We start from the raw sequence: 19807 nt of genomic DNA, 5'->3' as shown, positions 1-19807 counted from the left end.
GCACAGTCTCTTCACAGTAGCTTGACATCTTTGACAGACCTGAGCTCAGACTTAGGCAGATCGTGACCATCTGATTTTGATTCTGTCTTTTAAATTAATCCAAGTAAAAAAGGCTTCTTTCCCTTAATTGAGAATAATGCAAGTTAGAGTGACATATCAGTTTTCTTTTTATCAAGTAAATAGGCAGAATCATCATAATTAAATTTCAAAGGTATTTATTTTTCCAATATACATACAGAAATAAACCACATGAACAATGATAATAGCAGTGTACAGGTTTCCAAGTTGAAAACTATTAACTGGACAGCAATATCTCTTTATCTGACATTCACAGAAATTCATTGCTGCTTTTCAACAATTATTACAATGTCGTCAGTTCATTGTAACAGAGTCCTAACTGTTCATCTGTTCTTCAGCTTTCTTTATCCCCACATCCTTCCCACTCTCCTGTTCCTCTGCCTCTTGGTCAGGATTGAGCCGGGGAGTGGTTGTTGTATCCGAGGTGATATTGATGGGGACGGTCCGTTCATTCACAGCTGGCAGTGCCAGGCACGGGGCTTGAACCTTTAACCGACCGTCCTGTGACAAACAGCATCGCAGAGCTTCAGCATCGACATCCTCTGGCAGCTGGAATTCTCTCCTGAACTCTTCATATTTGTAGCTGTAACAGCCGCTGCCATCATCACATTTCTTCTCGTGTTTTCCTGTCACCAGCACTTTCCTTCCAAATACTTTCACCCTCAGGTCTTCTGGGGAGAAGTGCTGGACATTCAGGGACACAGAAAAGCCATCTCCATCCTTGTCCTCGGATTGTCTTTTACCTTCTCCATTAGCATCAAATTTGTTGTCTCGAGTTCCTGGTATTTCCCCAAAACATTCTGCTGTCAGCTCCTCAAGAACTCGATGGATGAACTTCATGCCCTTTCTCGCTTCTTCCACCTGTTCCCACATGTTACATTCAAGTGGTTCCCAAAGCCTGTGTGCAACAGGCGCCAGTGTGTATACAGGCTGCTGGCACAGACGTGAAGGGTGGAAGGCCCGATAGTTCAGCATTGTCTCTGCCTCTTCTCTCACTTCCCTCAAACTGACTGATGTGAACTCCCAATCTTCAGTCTCTGATCTGCTGCAGCACTCTGAGCTCACACCTTATATATTCTACTGTCAGAAATCCAGACATTTCCAGAATGTCCTCAAGTTTGCTGGGTTTATCACACGTGAGCTGAAAATACATGACGTCACATCTCAGCCTGACTTTAAACAAGAATGACTCGACTCAGTGACACCCACTGGAGGACATCCACAGGCTTCTGGAATGTACTCAGACAGTGACATCATAGATGGGCGGGGCAATGTTAATGATTGACAGCTGAGCAGAAGGCTGAGTCTGTGCAGGAAAGTGAGGTTTGTTCAAACACAGAGGGGAATAATTTATTGAAATAACAAGCAGGAATGACGAGGCAGTGTTTGGTTTTTCTAACATTCCTGTTTTCAGTGATTTTGTTGATATAACAGTGATATTGATCAATTTCAGATGGAAGAAATTGTAAATGAGTTTTATTTAGTAAAAAGTCACGCCACACCAGGTTACAGTCCAACAGGTTTAATTGGAAGCACTAGCTTTCGGAGTGACACTTCTTCATCACTATCAACTGATGAAGGAGCGTCGCTCCCAAAGCTTGTGTGTGCTTCCAATTAAACCTGTTGGACTATAACCTGGTGTTGTGTGATTTTTAACTTTGTACACTCCAGTCCAAAACCGGCATCTCCAAATCATGAGTTTTATTTCAGTTCAGTGAAGTCTGGATTGCCTGCAGACAATTACCTTGTTTATGATGATAACACATTTTAAAAAACGAAACACTTTGAAATGAAGCTGTGTCCTTTCATATAATAAAACTCCGTTGTGAATCACGGGTTTGATACAGTATTTCCAATTATAGAAAATGAAGAATGCGGAAAAATTGCTTTCGATCAACCCAGCAACAAACAAGGCCATTCGGTCCATCAGGCAGGTGTGATCCCCTTGGAATCACTATCCAATTACTCACATCTCCCATGGTCTTTTCCCGAACTCTGCAAATTCTGTTTTAGCAAGTGTATGTACAATCCCAGTTTGTGAGAGGTCTGGACTCAGTGACTGCTACTGGAGGAATTCCCGAGTCTTCCGGAATGTACTCAGAGAGTGACAGCTCAGATGGGAGGAGCAATGTCAATGATTGACAACTGAGCAGAAGGCTGGGAATGTGCAGGAAAGGGGATTAATTGATTGAAATATAAACTCATGAGATAATGAAGTGGCTGTATTTGTTTTTCAAACTTTGGTATTTTAAATGATTTGAATGAGAGTGACGTGAAATTTATCACCGAGAAAAATGGGGCGAAAGTTACATCAGCCGCTTTTAAATTGAATAAAGTATTTATTCCGTTCTTAAAGCCATTTGCTGTTTTGTAATTGTCCTGAAATATATTTAAAGGTGAAAAATGTAGAAGTGAAGCTGCTGCATCCTTTTGAATTACTAAGCCCTGTGGCTAATTATGAGACCATATGAGATTTCCAAAATGGAAAATATACGACATTACATTTAGAATGTGACAGCAGATGGCGAGGCCATTCGGTCCACCAGGTCAGTGTCAACTCTTCGGAAATGCTGTGCAATTACTCCCACCTCCCATGTTCTTTTGCTAAGCTCTGCAAATTCTGTCTTTGCAACTATAAGTACAATTCCAGTCTGTGAGAGGCCTTTGGGTCTGCTACCTCCTTGCCCTCCCATTTTCCGTTGTGGTTCATGTGAAACAGGACCAAAGAAGCAGAACGACTAATCAAATTTTAGGTTCAATATAAATTTAATGGATCTTTGTGCTGCATTTAACATGTTTCTACTGTATCTCCTGTGGCATAAGTCGCTTCTACTCTTGGACTATGGGTATTGTTGTTAACATTTCTCGCTGTTCTATAAACCACGTGTTTGTCAGTTCGTGTGATCTAGTAAATTGACTGATGGAACCAAGCTGTTGAGTGACATTGAGGGAAGTATGACACATCTTCCTGATGCTGTGCCACAGTGACCATTCTTTAAAACATTAGATTGAAAGGGTCTTCAAGAAGACCACCATCATCCCTGTGCCAACAAAAACACATGCAGCGTGCCTGAATGACTACTGCCCAGTGCCTCTGACCTCCATAATTATGAAGTGCTTCGAGAGATTAGTCATCGCTCATATCGACTCCTGCCTCCCAGCCTGCCTTGATTCCTTGCAATTTGCCTACCAGCGCAACAGATCCATGGCAGACTCTACCTCCCTAGCCTCACTGGAACACAGGGATAATTAAGATACTTAGCTACTACAGCTCCGCCTTAGAACATAGAACAGTAGAGCACAGAACAGGCCCTTCAGCCCACGATGTTGTGCCGACCATTGATCCTCATGTATGCACCCTCAAATTTTTGTGACCATATGCATGCCCAGTAGTCTCTTAAATGTCCCTAATGACCTTGCTTCCACAACTGCTGCTGGCAACGCATTCCATGCTCTCACAACTCTGTGTCTCGAACCTACCTCTGTCATCCCCTCTATACTTTCCTCCAACCAGCTTAAAACTGTGACCCCTCGTGTTAGCCATTTCTGCCCTGGGAAATAGTCTGGCTATCGACTCTATCTATGCCTCTAATTATCTTGTATACCTCAATTAGGTCCCGTCTCCTCCTCCTTTTCTCCAATGAAAACGTCCAAGCTCAGTCAACCTCTCTTCATAAGATAAGCCCTCCAGTCCAGGCAGCATCCTGGTAAACCTCCTCTGAACCCTCTCCAAAGCATCCACATCTTTCCTATAATAGGGAGACCAGAACTGGACGCAGTATTCCAAGTGCGGTCTAACCAAAGTTTTATAGAGCTGCAACAAGACCTCACGACTCTTAAACTCAATCCCCCTGTTCATGAAAGCCAAAACATCATATGCTTTCTGAACAATCCTGTCCACTTGGGAGGCCATTTTAAGGGATCTACGTAGCTGCACACCAAGATGCCTCTGTTCCTCCACACTGCCAAGAATCTTATCCTTTCAACACTATAATCCCAACCAAACCCATCTCCAAACACTGAGACGTGGGTTTCTGCTCTCCGCTCACCAACTGGATCCTCAACTTCCTCACCCACAGACCACAATCAGTGAGGATAGGCAACAGCAGCTCTTCCATAACAATCCTCAACACCGGTGTCCTACAAAGTTGTATACTCAGCTCCTTGTACTCCCTGTACACTCATGGGTGGTGTGGCCATATTTTGTCTGAACTCCATCTCAAATTTGGCTGATGACATCACTATTATAGGCCGAATATCAAACAATGATGAGACAGAATACAGGAAGGAAATACAATGCTTAGTGTCGTGGTACAAAGATAACAATCTCTCCCTTAAGGTCAGCAAAACTGAAGAGCTGACTTCAGGAAGCAAAGAGGAGGGGACACCCTTGTCTAAGTCAAAGGAGCTGAGGTGGAGATGGTTGAGCGTTCCTCTGGAGTGACAATCACCAACAATCTACCCAGGACCACCAACATGGATGTGATGGTGAAGTCAGCACAACAGCACCTCTTCTTCCTCAGGAGGTTAAATAATTTAGGCATGCCCATCAATCATTTATCTACATTTGTAGATGCTAGCTGCAACATAGAAAGCATTCTGCCTGGATGCATTATGGTTTGGAATGGCAACTGCTCTGCCCAGGACTATAAGAAACGACAGAGTCTTGTTGACAGAGCTCAGTCCATCACACAAACCAGGATTCCATCCATTGACTCCATCTACACTGCTTCTTGTCTCAGAAAGGGGACCAACATCATCAAAGACCCCTTCCACCCCGGTTATAATCTCTTCTGAGCTCTTCCATCAGGCAGAAGAGACAACAGCTGAAACACACGTATCAACATGTTGAAGAACAGATTCTTTCCTGCTGTTAGTAGACTCCTGAATGGAGCTGACCAATTTCAAATCTAATGTTGATCTTACTTTTTGTGCATTCTCTTTGCAGCCATAACATTGTATTCCTCGAACTGTTCTATCAGTTATGCACTTTGTATGGTATGATGTATTTATACTACATGCAAAACAAAACTTTTCACTGTACCTAGGTACGTCTGATGAGACTAAATCAAATCAAATCAAATCTTGGCTTGTTAGCTGCTGAAAGGATGTGTCACATCAGGCAGAAATCCTCAAATCAGCAGCAGGGTTTAAAAATAAGGGCTCACCCACATAAGGTTCATATCAGGAGTATTGTCTTCTTTCAGGTGATTACCAGTTTGAATTCCCTTCCTCAATGATCAGTGGAGGCTGTGTCATTAAATGTAGTTAAACTTTGTACATATCCTTGTTTAAATAAGGAGTGATGAGTTCTCCGGGAGGCAGGATTGTAGTGGTCAGTTCATCATTAATTCATTAGTGACCTCAAGGAATAGCAAAGTGAGTTTAAAGGCCGAATGGCCTACTCCTGTTCCTATTCTTTATGTTCAAGGATATAGCATCATTAATATTATTGAAACAGAACCTTCATAAAAAGTGGCTTTTGATGCAACTAACTTGACCTTCCATTCCCGATAACCACAATAATCATTTAACCCCAATGAAAGTATATCTCACCATCCAGTAACAGTGTCGGGTACAGATTGGGTTGGATGACAAGCAGTTATTGCTAAAAGAAACTGAAAGAACTGTGGATGCTGTAAATCAGAAACATAATCAAAAATAGAGGTTGCTGGAAAAGCTCAGCAGGTCTGGCAGTGTCCTCAGTTCTGAAGAATGGTCACTGGAACCACAACATTCACTTTGACCTCTTGAGCCTTTCCATCAACTTCTGTTTTTGAAGTTGTTGTTTCTGATTATTGTGAAGCTGCAGGGAATATCTCTGAGATTGAAGTGTAGAAAATTGTGCAAGGACAGTGTCTGAACTGTAGTTTGATATCTTTTGACAGAGCTGGGTGCTGAAAAGATTTGCAAGGATGTTGGATCCACTGGAGTGTTGAGTCGTAAGGAGAGGCTGAATAGACTGGGACCTTTTCTCCAGGAAGACTGGAGGCTGAGGATGACCTTATAGAGGCTTATAAAATCGTGATGGACACAGATAAGGTGAACAGGCAAGGTCTTTTTCCAAGGATAGGTGAGTCCAAAACTAGAGGGCTTAGATTTAAGGTGAGAGGGGAAAAATTTACCAGGAACGAGAAGGGCAACTTTTTCACACAGAGGGTGAGCTGGCAGAGAAAGTGGTAGAGGCCAGTACTCTAACAACATTGAAAAGACATTTGGCCAATTACATGAGCAGGAAAGGTTTAGAGAGATATAGGGACTAGTGAAGTTTCCGATACCTGTTCGGCATGGTCGAGTTTACATGCTGGATGACTTGATGTCTCCATGAGTATATGACCTGAGTTTTGACTTAGGCAGATCTAGACTGACTGATTTTATGCCCAGTTTTAACTTAATCAAACCTAAAAGGTGTACTTACCGTAACCGTGAATAAGGGAAGTCAGAGTGAAGATTATTCGTGATGTATCAGTTTTGCTTCTATCAAGTAAGAAGGTAGAATCATCATAGATAAAATTCAGAAATATTCATTGTTCCAATATACATGCATAAATAATTTACCGATACATGAATTCTGATAAAAGCACATTACAGATTTACAACTTGAATACAATGGATTTCACAAAAATATATTTTCATCTCACATTACAGAAACCCATTGCTGCTTTTGAACAATTATTATATCTTCAAAAGTTCATTGTAACAGAGTCTTAACTGGACACCTGTTCTTCAGCTTTCTTGTTCACCACATCCTTCCCACTCTCCTGTTCCTCTGCCTCTTGGTCAGGATTGAGCCGGGGAGTGGCTGTTGTCTCCGAGGTGATGTTGATGGGTACGGTCCGTTCATTCACAGTTGGCAGTGCCAGGTGCGGGGCTTGAACATTTAACCAACCATCCTGTGACAAACAGCATCGAGCAGAGTGGTGGGTTTCAGGGCAGGGGCGTGCTGTAGGGACAGGTTAGCTTTGGCCAGTAAAGCGACCTCATAGCCAGTTCTCCAGAAGGCAATGAAATGTTGGGTTCCTGCTGGATTTAGCAGCAGGGAGACCGAATGGGGAACTAAAACAGTGCATGGGTGATCCAGCACGATGGGGATGGCCTTTTCTACTGTTATTGTGGCTGCTGCCACAGCTCTCAAACACGGCAGCGTTCCCCTTACAACAGGCGGTAAATGTACAGAGTAAAAAGCAACAGGGCACTGGAGATCCCCATGGAGCTGTGCTAAGATGCCGCATGTAAACTCCTCGGATTCATTGACATTGAGGTAAAATGGCTGAGTGTAGTCTGGAACCCCCAGGGCAGGAGCAGAGACTAATCGCTGTTTTAATTCAGTGAATGCCTGTTCCATCTTTGGTGTCCAGGTCACTTTTGTTGGCTGCTTTGGTGAGGATGCCTCCTGTAGGGGCTTATCAATGGCACGGTGGTCTGGGATCCAGTGCCTGCAATAATTCACCATTCCCAGGAACGCCTGCAGCTGAGTTCTTGTGGCTGGTGGGGGAAGCTGAGTAATGGCCACGACCTGTTCTTTGGATAGTGCCCTGAGGCCATGTGAGAGTTTGTATCCCAAGGACTGTACTTTGTATTGGCAGAGTTGCATTTTCTCCATTGAAACCCTGTGTCCATCTTTTGCTAGACAGTGGAGCAATGCCTCAGTGTCCTGTGTGCATGATTCAGCAGAGGTAGAGGCCGGTAATAAATCGACCTTGTATTGGAGGAGGGTGCTGTGGCACGGCAGGTGTAGGGTGGAGAGGGTGCAATGTACTGCAGCAGCGTAGACTGTGAGGCTCTCCGTGTAACCCTGGGGAAGCCGGGTCCATGTGTACTGGCAGCCGCCGTACGTAAAAGCAAAAGGTACTGGCTCTCGGGGGCCAATTTAATAGAGAAAAAGGCTGGGCAGAGGCCAATCACACAAAAACAGGTGGCGGTAAGCAGGGTTGCTGCTGAGTATCGTGTTAGTGTCCGTGACTACTGCAGAGCAGGAATCCACAATTGCATTTACAGCCCTCAGATCCTGGACAAAACGCCATTTTCTGGGCCTCCCGGGTTTTGGGATGGGTAGGATGGGTGTATTACATGGACTGGTCATGGGAACTAGGACACCCTGTTGTAGGAAGGAGTCAATAACCGGCTTGATCCCTTCTACTGCTGCTGGCGACAGTGGGTATTGCCGTATAGGTGGCAGGATGGCTCCCTGTTTGAGAGTGACTGTGTGTATTAGGGTGGACACCACTTGGCGTGCATGGTTGGGGTGCTGTGTCCACAGTGATGCTGGAACATGGGCCAGCAACAGGGGGTTTTCATGGGAGGGGGCAGTGCCGGGGTTTGCGTGGTAAAAGTGGCTTGGAGTGTTGCAGGACCGCAATGCACACAGAACTCATCCTGCCCAAGTTGGGCAACCTCTACCAGGAAGTGGAGGGGATACACTTCTAAAAGATAAGCCCAACCCTGGTACAACTGAGGGGACTCTAGGTGCTTGTGAGCATGACCAGGCGCAGCTGGAGCTGACAGGGTCGGAGCTTCCCGGGCCATGGGAAATCGCTGCCCACAGCATGGAGTAGTGTGTATCCAGGATTTCCAGCGTGAGACCCTGAGGGGAGCAGTGGATGCTGGCATTCAACTTGCACAATGTCTGCCGACCCAGGAGGGCCACTGAGCATGAAGCAGAAATCATTGCAGTATTGGGGACAGTGACAGCTCTGATGCTGAAGTTGAGACGGTCAGATAGTCGCTCTACCATGGGTACTTCATACTCCCTGATGAGATGCTGCAGGCTTAAAATTATTTGGACCACGAAGCAACATTTAATTTTGCCAATATAATTTTCTGAAAGCAGTATTGGTAGTTTGGGAGATTTAGTTTTACAGTTTTCTTTTGCATTTTAATTCAGCCATATAAAATTCACGTTTATTCTCGTGCAGAATCATTCTGTACCTCAGTCCAGGATGCCAAAATGTTACTTACACTGTATTATACTATATCATTGAACTTTACTGTATTATTTTTAAATAAACATACTTCTGAAAACTCTGAGAGAGAAGCAGTGTACAGTCTGATGCCAATTTAGCTTTAGTGCAACCGCATGGATCTACTTTAGTCAATTCTTTGACTAGTTAGAGAGTGACAGAAGGGCAGTCATGGTGTATATAAAGAGCAGGAACATTAATACCTTATTAATAAAACTTATGCAGAACTTTGATTTCATAACTACTCATGGTTCCTTAAAAGAAAAACCATGATAGATCACCAAATGCAGATTAATTCAAGACACCTCTGGATCTTCAGCTGCATGGATTGAAACATTCAATCACCAGCAAGCAAATGTACAAGCAAGGCCGAACACAAAGAGTCCAAGTTTCTCGAATGTTCAGTGATCATGTGCGTCCAGGCACTAAGACCCTGCTGAGTACCAGCATGAATTGGGACAGGCTGCCGGGCTGTCTCTGCTCTCTCTCTCTCACTCTCTCTCTGTCCCTGTCTCTCTCTCTCTCACTCTCTCTCTGTCCCTGTCTCTCTCTCTCTCTCTCTGTCCCTGTGTCTCTTTCTCCGTCCCTGTCTCTCTGTCCCTGTCTCTCTCTCTCTGTCTCTGTCCTTGTCTCTCTCTTTCACTCTCTCTCAGTCCCTGTCTCTCTCTCTCTCTCTCTCTGTCCCTGTGTCTCTCTCTCCGTCCCTGTCTCTCTGTCTCTGTCTCTCTCTCTCTCTCTCTCAATCCCTGTCTCTCTCTCTCTGTCCTTGTCTCTCTCTTTCACTCTCTCTGTCCCTGTCTCTCTCTCTCTCTCATCTCTCTCTCTCTTTCCCTGTCTCTCTCTCTCTCACTCCCTCTCTCTCTGTCCCTGTCTCTCTCTCTCACTCCTTGTCTCTCTGTCCCTGTTTCTCTCTCTCTGTCACTCTCTCTGTCTCTGCTGCCTTGTGCTGCTGGGAAGCCAGTAACACAGCCCCCTCATCCAACGCCCCAGGATCAAGTTCCTCAGCAACAAGGGATGCGTGGTGTACTGAGGGAGGGCTATGGTGCTGGGTGGGATTTGTTTTCTTTCAAAGGTTTCGGGACTCCATGATTTCAAGTTTGGGTTTGGGGCGTTGGGGCTGACCACTTCGCTAAACTTATCTAAAGTCATGCCATAAAGGGTCGCCGTACCTACCTTCCCAATTCTGCTCCCAAACAATATTGGCTGGTAACCTGTACAAACAGGGTATTCCCTACCTTACTCTCCAAGCCTGATGATTACAGTGGCACTTGTTACTTCCTGGAGAGATTCAGTGTCCGCAGACCGCTGTCTCAGCGGGACAAGTTAAACTTGTCCCCATGGTAGTCCCTCTCCTGAGGATTGGGGTCCCACAACCTCATGGACCCCTGGTTCGAGCTGGGAATAGAGAACAGACTGCAGCACTGACAAACACAGAAACACACAGGACAAACAGATGAGAGAAAAACAGGACAAACACAAGACAGACAAACACAACAGCAGGGCCCCTGTCAACCTCCCACGGTCTGGGGACTTCTTTGGAATGAAGCAACAATTTAATCGGCGATCTCTCCTTCTATCTTGCCCGGCTTCCCTTGCCCGTCCCATCTGGCCCCTTGGCTGGATCAGGATCACGGCACAAGCCCTGGCTCAAGTTGGATCACGTGTCTGCCGAGTTGGTTAAAATTTAGATGACCAGTTCAGGAGCGTACCCGTCCACGTTATCAGGCAGAGTCCATGGTTGCTCAACGCCGAATTGCTGCAATAGTTGGATTGGAATTGTGGCTCCCCTCCTCAGTTGTCCAGCCTTTGTTCTAGGTCTGACCGAGAGTGTGGAGCTGGAAAAGCACAGCAGGTCAGGCAGCATCCGAGGAGCAGGAGAATCAACGTTTCAGGCATAAGCCCTTCATCAGGAATGAGGCTTGTGGGCCGGCGGCTGAGAGATAAATGGGAGGGGGTGGAGTTGGGGGAGACAGGTCCAGAGGGCGGTGCTGAGTTGGAGGCTTGAGAGAGGGATAAAGTGGGGGAGGGGAAATGAGGAAGCTGTTGAAATCCATATTTATCTTGTGTGGTTTCAGGGGCTGAAGGCGGAATATGAGGCTTTCCTCCTCCAGGCGTCGAGTGGTAATGGTTTGGAAGTGGAGGCGGCCCTGGACCTGCATGTCCTTGACAGAGATGGAGTTGAAGTGTCCAGCCACAAGACTGGGCTGGAGTGGGGTTGGTGGATAAGGGTGTCCCAGAGATGTTCTCTGAAACTTTCCGCAAGAAAGTGTCCTGTCTCCACCATGTAGAGGAGACCCCAGCGGGTGCAACAGATGCAGTAGATAACATTGGTAGAGGTTCAGGTAAATTTCTGATGGATGTGCAAGGATCCCTTGGGACCTTGGACGGAGGTGAGGGGAATGGTGTGGGCACAGGCTTTGCACTTCCTGCGATAGTAGGGAAAGATGCCAGGAGTGAGGTATGGGCTGGTGGGAGAGTATGGACCTGACGAGGGAGTCACGGAGGGAATGGTCTTTCCGAACACCGATATGGGTGGGGAAGGAAATATATCCCTGGTGGTGGGGTCCGTTTGGAGGTGGCGGAAGTGGTGGAGGATGATGCGTTGTATGCAGATGTTGGTGGGGTGGAAGGGGAGGACCAAGTAGGTTCTGTCCTTGTTGCGTTGGGAGGAGTGGTGTTTAAGTCGGTGGTGTGTGAAGTGGAAGACTTGCGCTGGAGGGCATCGTCAACCATGTGAGAAGGGAAGTTGTAATCGTGGAAGAAGGAGACCATCTGGTACTTTCTGAGGTGGAATAGCAAGTGTATGCACAATTCCAGTTTGTGAGAGTCTTTAAAATCTGTTCCCTGAGGGCATAGGTTTAAGGTGAGAGGAGAAAGATATAAAACAGACCTACGGGGCAACTTCTTCACACAGAAGGTGGTACATGTATGGAATGAGCTGCCAGAGCAAGTGGTAGAGGCTGGTACAATTGCAACATTTAAGAGGCATTTGGATGGGTATATGAATAGGAAAGGTTTGGTGGGATATGGGCTGGGTGCTGGCAGGTAGGACGAGATTGGGTTGGGATATCTGGTCGGCATGGATGGGTTGGACCGAAGGGTCTGTTTCCATGGTGTAAATCTCTATGACTCTAAATAGCACAACAGAAGGAGAATAACTAACTGTATTTAGGTTCAATATTAATTCAGAATCTCTGACAATTGTACTGCATGTAATATGTTTGTAATGGATCTCCTGTGGCATTGCTCGCTTCTACTCAAGCACTGTTGAGATCGGTAATATTTCTTGCTGTTCTGTAAACCACTTGCTTGTCAGTCAGTGTGATCCAGTCAATGCCCTGATGGAACCAAGTTGCTGAGTGACATTGAGGGAAATATTACACAGCTTCCTGATGCTGTAGATAGGGACCATTCATTGAAACATTAGATTCAAAGGGTCTTGACATGGCAGATGCTAAACTGATGTGTCACACCAGACAGAAATCCTGGAGGATTAATTTAAAACTAAGCACCGACCCATGGAAGGTTCATATCAGTAGAATTGTCTTCTTTCGGAGGACTATCAGTTTGAGTTCACTTCTGCAATGATCAGTGGTGGCTGCAACATTGAGTGCATTTGAGGCTTTATACAGATTATTGTTTAGATGAGATGTGATCAGTTATCTGGGAGGCTGTGTTCTGTCCATCATTAAGTCATTGGTGACCTTATGGAATACAGAAACATGTTTGATGGGTGGAATGGCCGACTGATGTTCATAATAGCATAAGAATGTAAGACCTTGGAGCAGGAGTAGGCCATCTTGCCCCTCCAGCCTGCTCCGCCATTTCTTCAGGTCATGGCTGCTCTTTACGTGTCCTCAGTTCCACTTACCTGCCTTCTCACTGTAATCCTCAATACCTTCATTGTTCAAAAAAAAGGTCTATGCCCTTTGTCGCAGTTTCATCTGTCAGTGGAAACATCCTCTCTACATTTATCTTATCTATTCCCTTCATAATTTTATATGTTTCTCTAAAATCACCCCTGATTCTTGCAAATTCCAATGAATATAATCGCATTCTACTCAGTTTCTCCTCATACGTCAACCCTCTCAACTCTGGAATCAACCTCGTGAAGCTTTCTCAAGTAAGAGACCAAAATTGCACGCAGTACTCCAGGTGTGGCCTCACCAGCATCCTATACAGCTGCAACATAACCTCACTGCTTTTGAACTCCATTTCTTTTGCATTGAAGGACAACATTCCATTTGCCTTCCTAATTACGTGTTGTACCTGCACACCAACCTTCTATGATTCATTAAAAAGGATGCCCAGATCCCTCTGCATAGCAGCACGCTGCAACGTTTACCTTTCAAGTAATAGTCCTTTTCACGGTTGCTCCTACCTAAGTGCATGATTTCACATTTATTAACATTGTATTCCATCTGCCAGACCTTTACCTACTCACTTGAAATATTTATGTTCCTCTGCAAAGTTTCCCAGTCCACCAAACACTTTGCTGTGCCACTCATCTTAGTGTCATCTGCAAACTTTGAGACATTCCACATGGTCCCCAACTCAAAACAACAATGTAAATTGTGAATAACTGTGGTCCAAACACTGTTCCTATTCTTTATGATGAAGTGTATATTATCATGAAGATTATTGAAACACAAACTATATAAACGTTGCTTCTGATGCAAGTAACTTCAACTTTCTTCCCCGACAATTACATTGATCAATCAACCACAATGAAAGTGTTTCCCACCGTTCAATAACTGAACGGTGGACAGACTGGTGTCTGAGTTGGACGACAACCTGTTGTTGCTCATGATAGTGACGCTGCAGGGATTATCCCTGAGACTGAGGTGTACACAATTATTTCAGCACAGTCTCTTCACAGTAGCTTGACATTTTTGACAGACCTGAGCTCAGACCTAGGCAGATCGGGACCATCTGATTTTGATTCTGTCTTTTAAATTAATCCAAGTAAAAAAGGCTTCTTTCCCTTAATTGAGAATAATGCAAGTTAGAGTGTGTTTTAAAAAATTCTCAAGGTCAGGTTCGTAGGAGCGTAGTCTGACACAGAACAAACGACCAAGAGGCGAGTCTGCTAGAATATGAGCATTTTATTCCCCGCAGCGTCGCCACAACCAGGTCTCATACTTACAACGGGTCTGGCTTATACTCACTCTACATGTTACCGGAACTGGGAGCCGTCAGTTCTCGTAGAGCGGTTGCCAACAACCCACGCTCGGCGGTTAAACGTAACCCCGGAGCAGACTCCCGGGTCTGGCTTATACTCACTCTACATGTTACCGGAACTGGGAGCCGTCAGTTCTCGTAGAGCGGTTGCCAACAACCCACGCTCGGCGGTTAAACGTAACCCCGGAGCAGACTCCCGGGTCTGGCTTATACTCACTCTACATGTTACCAGAACTGGGAGCCGTCAGTTCTCGTAGAGCGGTTGCCAACAACCCACGCTCGGCGGTTAAACGTAACCCCGGAGCAGACTCACCGAACTGGAGACTTTTCCAGCTGATATACTCTTTTCCAGATATAAACATTCATGTGAACAGCAGAGCAAGGCTAAAAAACACATTCCATTCTGGTTACATACAGATAAGAAGATTCACACGGGGAGGTGTGTAATAAGATTCACACGGGACTAAGCAACACCTCCATTCCGGTTAGATTCACACATGTATTGGGACATAATTTTTTAACCGTTTCACCACATTCCACTGCTTGGCCCAATACATGTGTTACATTATGATTCACACATGTATTGGGACATAATTTTACACCACATTCCACTGCTTGGCCCAATACATGTGTTACATTATGCTTAATTCAGTTCAATTCGTTTCAGTTAATTTCAGTTCAGTCAATTCAGTGTAGTTCAATTCAGCTCAGTTCAGGTCTGTTCAGTTCAATTCAATTGTGTTCAATTCAGTTCCGTCCATTTCAATTCAATTTAGCTCAGTTCCATTTTGTTCCGTTCAATTTGATTCACTTCAGTTCCACTCAGTTCAGTTCAGTTCAATCCCATTCAATTCTGTTAACTCCGCTTCAGCTTTTTGGACATGCCCACATCCTCCGCTGTACCCCAGGCAAGGGGTTCTTCGGCAGGACTGGGATCCTCTCAAGGGTGGACAGCAGCGAACCTGGGGTTCCTCCGGTCGCCCCCCACCATTTCTCAAACAAACTGCCACGTCATGCCACGGTCCATGCCATCCCGGGACGGTCGGGACCTCCACAGTTTGTTCTTCTGGTTTCTTAGTCTTTTTCTAAAACATTGTTCTGTATCAAAATCTCTCCTCAATTGCGATTGACCCTGCTCGCAGCGCCAAAATGTTTTAAAAAATTCTCAAGGTCAGGTTCGTAGGAGAGTAGTCTGACACAGAACAAACGACCAAGAGGCGAGTCTGCTAGAATATGAGCATTTTATTCCCCGCAGCGTCGCCACAACCAGGTCTCATACTTACAACGGGTCTGGCTTATACTCACTCTACATGTTACCGGAACTGGGAGCCGTCAGTTCTCGTAGAGCGGTTGCCAACAACCCACGCTCGGCGGTTAAACGTAACCCCGGAGCAGACTCCCGGGTCTGGCTTATACTCACTCTACATGTTACCGGAACTGGGAGCCGTCAGTTCTCGTAGAGCGGTTGCCAACAACCCACGCTCGGCGGTTAAACGTAACCCCGGAGCAGACTCCCGGGTCTGGCTTATACTCACTCTACATGTTACCGGAACTGGGAGCCGTCAGTTCTCGTAGAGCGGTTGCCAACAACCCACGCTCGGCGGTTAAACGTAACCCCGGAGCAGACTCCCGGGTCTGGCTTATACTCACTCTACATGTTACCGGAACTGGGAGCCGTCAGTTCTCGTAGAGCGGTTGCCAACAACCCACGCTCGGCGGTTAAACGTAACCCCGGAGCAGACTCACCGAACTGGAGACTTTTCCAGCTGATATACTCTTTTCCAGATATAAACATTCATGTGAACAGCAGAGCAAGGCTAAAAAACACATTCCATTCTGGTTACATACAGATAAGAAGATTCACACGGGGAGGTGTGTAATAAGATTCACACGGGACTAAGCAACACCTCCATTCCGGTTAGATTCACACATGTATTGGGACATAATTTTTTAACCGTTTCACCACAGAGTGACATACAAATTTTCTTTTTATCAAGTAAATAGGCAGAATCATCATAATTAAATTTCAAAGGTATTTATTTTTCCAATATACATACAGAAATAAACCACATAAACAATGATGATAGCAGTGTACAGGTTTCCAAGTTGAAAACTATTAACTGGACAGCAATATCTCTTTATCTGACATTCACAGAAATTAATTGCTGGTTTTGAACAATTATTACAATGTCATCAGTTCATTGTAACAGAGTCTTAACCGCTCATCTGTTCTTCAGCTTTCTTGATCCCCACATCCTTCCCACTCTCCTGTTTCTCTGCCTCTTGGTCAGGATTAAGCCAGGGAGTGGTTGTTGTATCCGAGGTGATATTGATGGGGATAGTCTGTTCATTCACAGCTGGCAGTGCCAGGCGCGGGGCTTGAACCTTTAACCGACCGTCCTGTGACAAACAGCATCGAAGAGCTTCAGCATCGACATCCTCTGGCAGCTGGAATTCTCTCCTGAATTCTTCATATTTGTAGCTGTAACAGCCGCTGCCATCATCACATTTCTTCTCGTGTTTTCCTGTCACCAGCACTTTCCTTCCAAATACTTTCACCCTCAGGTCTTCTGGGGAGAAGTGCTGGACATTCAGGGACACAGAAAAGCCATCTCCATCCTTGTCCTCGGATTGTCTTTTACCTTCTCCATTAGCATCAGATTTGTTGTCTCGAGTTCCTGGTATTTCCCCAAAACATTCTGCTGTCAGCTTCTCAAGAACTCGATGGATGAACTTCATGCCCTTTCTCGCTTCTTCCACCTGTTCCCACATGTTACATTCAAGTGGTTCCCAGAGCCTGTGTGTAACAGGCGCCAGTGTGTATACAGGCTGCTGGCATAGACGTGAAGGGTGGAAAGCCCGATAGCTCAGCATTGTCTCTGCCTCTTCTCTCACTTCCCTCAAACTGACTGATGTGAACTCCCAGTCTTCAGTCTCTGATCTGCTGCAGCACTCTGAGCTCACACCTTATATATTCTCCTGTCAGAAATCCAGACATTTCCAGAATGACCTCAAGTTTGCTGGATTTATCACACGTGAGCTGAAAATACATGACGTCACATCTCAGCCTTACTTTAAACAAGAATGACTCGACTCAGTGACACCCACTGGAGGACATCCACAGGCTTCTGGAATGTACTCAGACAGTGACAGCTTGGATGGGAGGAGCAATGTTAATGATTGACAGCTGAGCAGAAGGCTGAGTCTGTGCAGGAAAGTGTTTTTTTTTAAAACCCAGAGAGAGTTAATTTATTGAAATATCAACTTGTCATCTCAGAATAAAGAGGCAGTATTTAGTCATTTTAACATTACTGTTTTCAGTGATTCATAAGAGATTGATTTGATATGTATAAGTTTGAGATGGAGCTTGAAATGCAAATACATTTTATTTACGCTAAGTAGAGTTGAACTTGTCCTAAATGTAATTAGCTCATTTGTGATAATGATAATGTACATAAAGAAATGAAATACTTAGAAATGAAGTTGCTGTGTCCTTCAACATTATAACACCGTGTTGCCAGATATGCGATTGCTGCAGGATTTAGCAACATATAGAAAACAAAGAATGCACAACAATTGCTTTAGATCTACTCAGCAACAAGCAAGGCCATTCTGTCCATCAGTGTAGTATCATCTCTTTTGAAGCACTATCTAATCACTTGCGTCTCCCATGCTATTTTGCCCATACTTTGCAAATTCTGTTTTTGCAAGCATACGTATAATTTCAGTTTGCAAGAGGGCACTGGATCTGCTACCTCCTCGCATTCTCATCTTCCTTTCCAATTCACTAGAAACAGCACAACAGAAGGAGAAGAACAAACTATGTTTCGGTTCGATATATGTTCAGAGTCTGTTGACAGTTGTACTGCACTTAAAATATTCCTGTAGGATTTTGTGGCATCGCTCCTTCTTTTTGAGGAATATGGATTTCATTTTTAACATTTGTCGCTGTTCTACAAGCCATTTGATTGTCAGTCAGTGTGACCCAGGAAATGTACTGATGGAATCAATTTGCAGAGTGACATTGAGGGAAATATGACACATCTACCTGATGCTGTACATAGGGACTGTTCATTGATACATTAGATTCAGAGAGTCTTGATTAATTGTCTGCCAGTAGGATGTGTCACATCAGCCAGAAATCCTGGAGTGGGGAGTCCTATTTAAAATTAAGTAATCAACCGTCTAGGGTTCATATCGGGAGAATTATCTACCTTTCTGAGGGTTATCAATTTGAATTCTATTTCCCAATTAGCAGTGGTGGCTGCAACATTGAACCTATTTGAGATTTTATGCAGATTATTGTTCAAATAAGGAGTGATCGGGTATCCGGGAGGTAGGACTATAATTTCTGTCCATCATGGTGACCTGATGGAATGAAGAAATGATTTTGAAGGGCTGAATGGCCTACTCATGTTCCAATATTTTATGATCACAGAAACATCATAGACTCTGCGAATCCTGACAGTATGGAAGGAGACCATTCAGCCCATCAATCTGATGCTAGTTTTGCACATCCTGAACACAATGGGCAATTTAGAATGACCCATCCATCTAACTCGCACATTTTTGTATTGTGGGAGGGGACCGGAGCACAAACCCACGCAGACACAGGGAAAACGTGCAAACTCCATAAAGATAGTCGCTTGAAGGTGGAATCGTATCTGGGTCCCTGGCGTTGTGAGGCAACAGATGCTATCCACTAAGGCCCAGTACAGTATCATTCATATTATTGAAAACAACAACATCATAAAGGTGGCTCAGGATGCAAGTAAGCTGCTTCTCCAACCCCCCGCACCCCTCCCCCCCACCACCCCCCTCCCCCCAACCTCTGTAAGTTACAATGATTATTTAACCACAATGAAAGTGCTTGCCACCATCCAGTAACAGACTGGTATACAGGTTGGTGTCTGAGGTGGATGACAAGCTGTTGTTGGAGAAGATTGGGACGCTGCAGGGAATATCTCTGACATGGAGCTGTAAAAAATCTGGCTCACGCATAGTCTCTGAGTTTGATATTTTTGACTGACCTGAGTTGAAATTTAGGCAGAACTAGATAGACTGATTTCATGTTCTGGGTTTTAATTTCATGCAGGTTAAATAGTATCTTTATGGTAAATGACAATAATGTCAGTTAGAGTGAAGAACGTCAGTAATATATCAGACTTGTTTTGATCAAATATGAAGGCAGAATCATCATAGTTAATTCCTAAAAGTATTTATTTTTCCAATATACATAACGAAATAATACACATCAAAACTGATAATAGCACAATACAGATTTACATTTAAAACAATTAATTGATAACAATATCTTGTCCTCAGGTATTCAGAGAAATTCATTGCTGCTTTTGCAAAATTCTTACATCTTCAAAAGTCCATTGGAACATAATCTTAAATGTCCATCTGTTCTACGTCTTTTACTGATCCCCACACCATTCCCACTCTCCTGTACCTATGCATCTTGGTCAGGATTGAGCCGGGAAGTGGTTGTTGCATCCGAGGTGATGTTGATGGGGACGGTCTGTTCATTCACACCTGGCAGTGGCAGGAGCGGGGCTTGAACGTTTATATTACACGTTCCCAAA

The 19807-nt window shown here is 44.7% G+C and overlaps 2 protein-coding genes across 2 annotated transcripts; both read right to left on the bottom strand.

Moving 5' to 3' along the window:
* Positions 1-206: 206 nt before the first annotated feature.
* On the bottom strand, positions 207-1053 carry LOC148141764 (heat shock protein 30C-like). Its single transcript, XM_087977632.1, has one exon. It carries the CDS (start codon positions 1051-1053, stop codon positions 394-396), a length of 660 nt encoding a protein of 219 aa, XP_087833758.1. The 3' UTR covers positions 207-393.
* A 15191-nt stretch (positions 1054-16244) lies between these two features.
* On the bottom strand, positions 16245-17093 carry LOC148141763 (heat shock protein 30C-like). The gene has a single exon (XM_087977631.1). It carries the CDS (start codon positions 17091-17093, stop codon positions 16434-16436), a length of 660 nt encoding a protein of 219 aa, XP_087833757.1. The 3' UTR covers positions 16245-16433.
* Between the last annotated feature and the right edge of the window lie 2714 nt (positions 17094-19807).

This window comes from Chiloscyllium plagiosum, unplaced genomic scaffold (assembly GCF_037043375.1).
Source record: "Chiloscyllium plagiosum isolate Xiang-an unplaced genomic scaffold, Cpla_swu_hap1 HiC_scaffold_32, whole genome shotgun sequence".
Classification (NCBI taxonomy): domain Eukaryota; kingdom Metazoa; phylum Chordata; class Chondrichthyes; order Orectolobiformes; family Hemiscylliidae; genus Chiloscyllium; species Chiloscyllium plagiosum.
This window is presented reverse-complemented; position numbering and strand designations above follow the sequence as displayed.

Bases quoted from the DNA above. Each gene is read 5' to 3' on its own strand.
- LOC148141763 (XM_087977631.1), bottom strand. From the start codon at position 17,093: ATGCTGAGCTATCGGGCTTTCCACCCTTCACGTCTATGCCAGCAGCCT.
- LOC148141764 (XM_087977632.1), bottom strand. From the start codon at position 1,053: ATGCTGAACTATCGGGCCTTCCACCCTTCACGTCTGTGCCAGCAGCCT.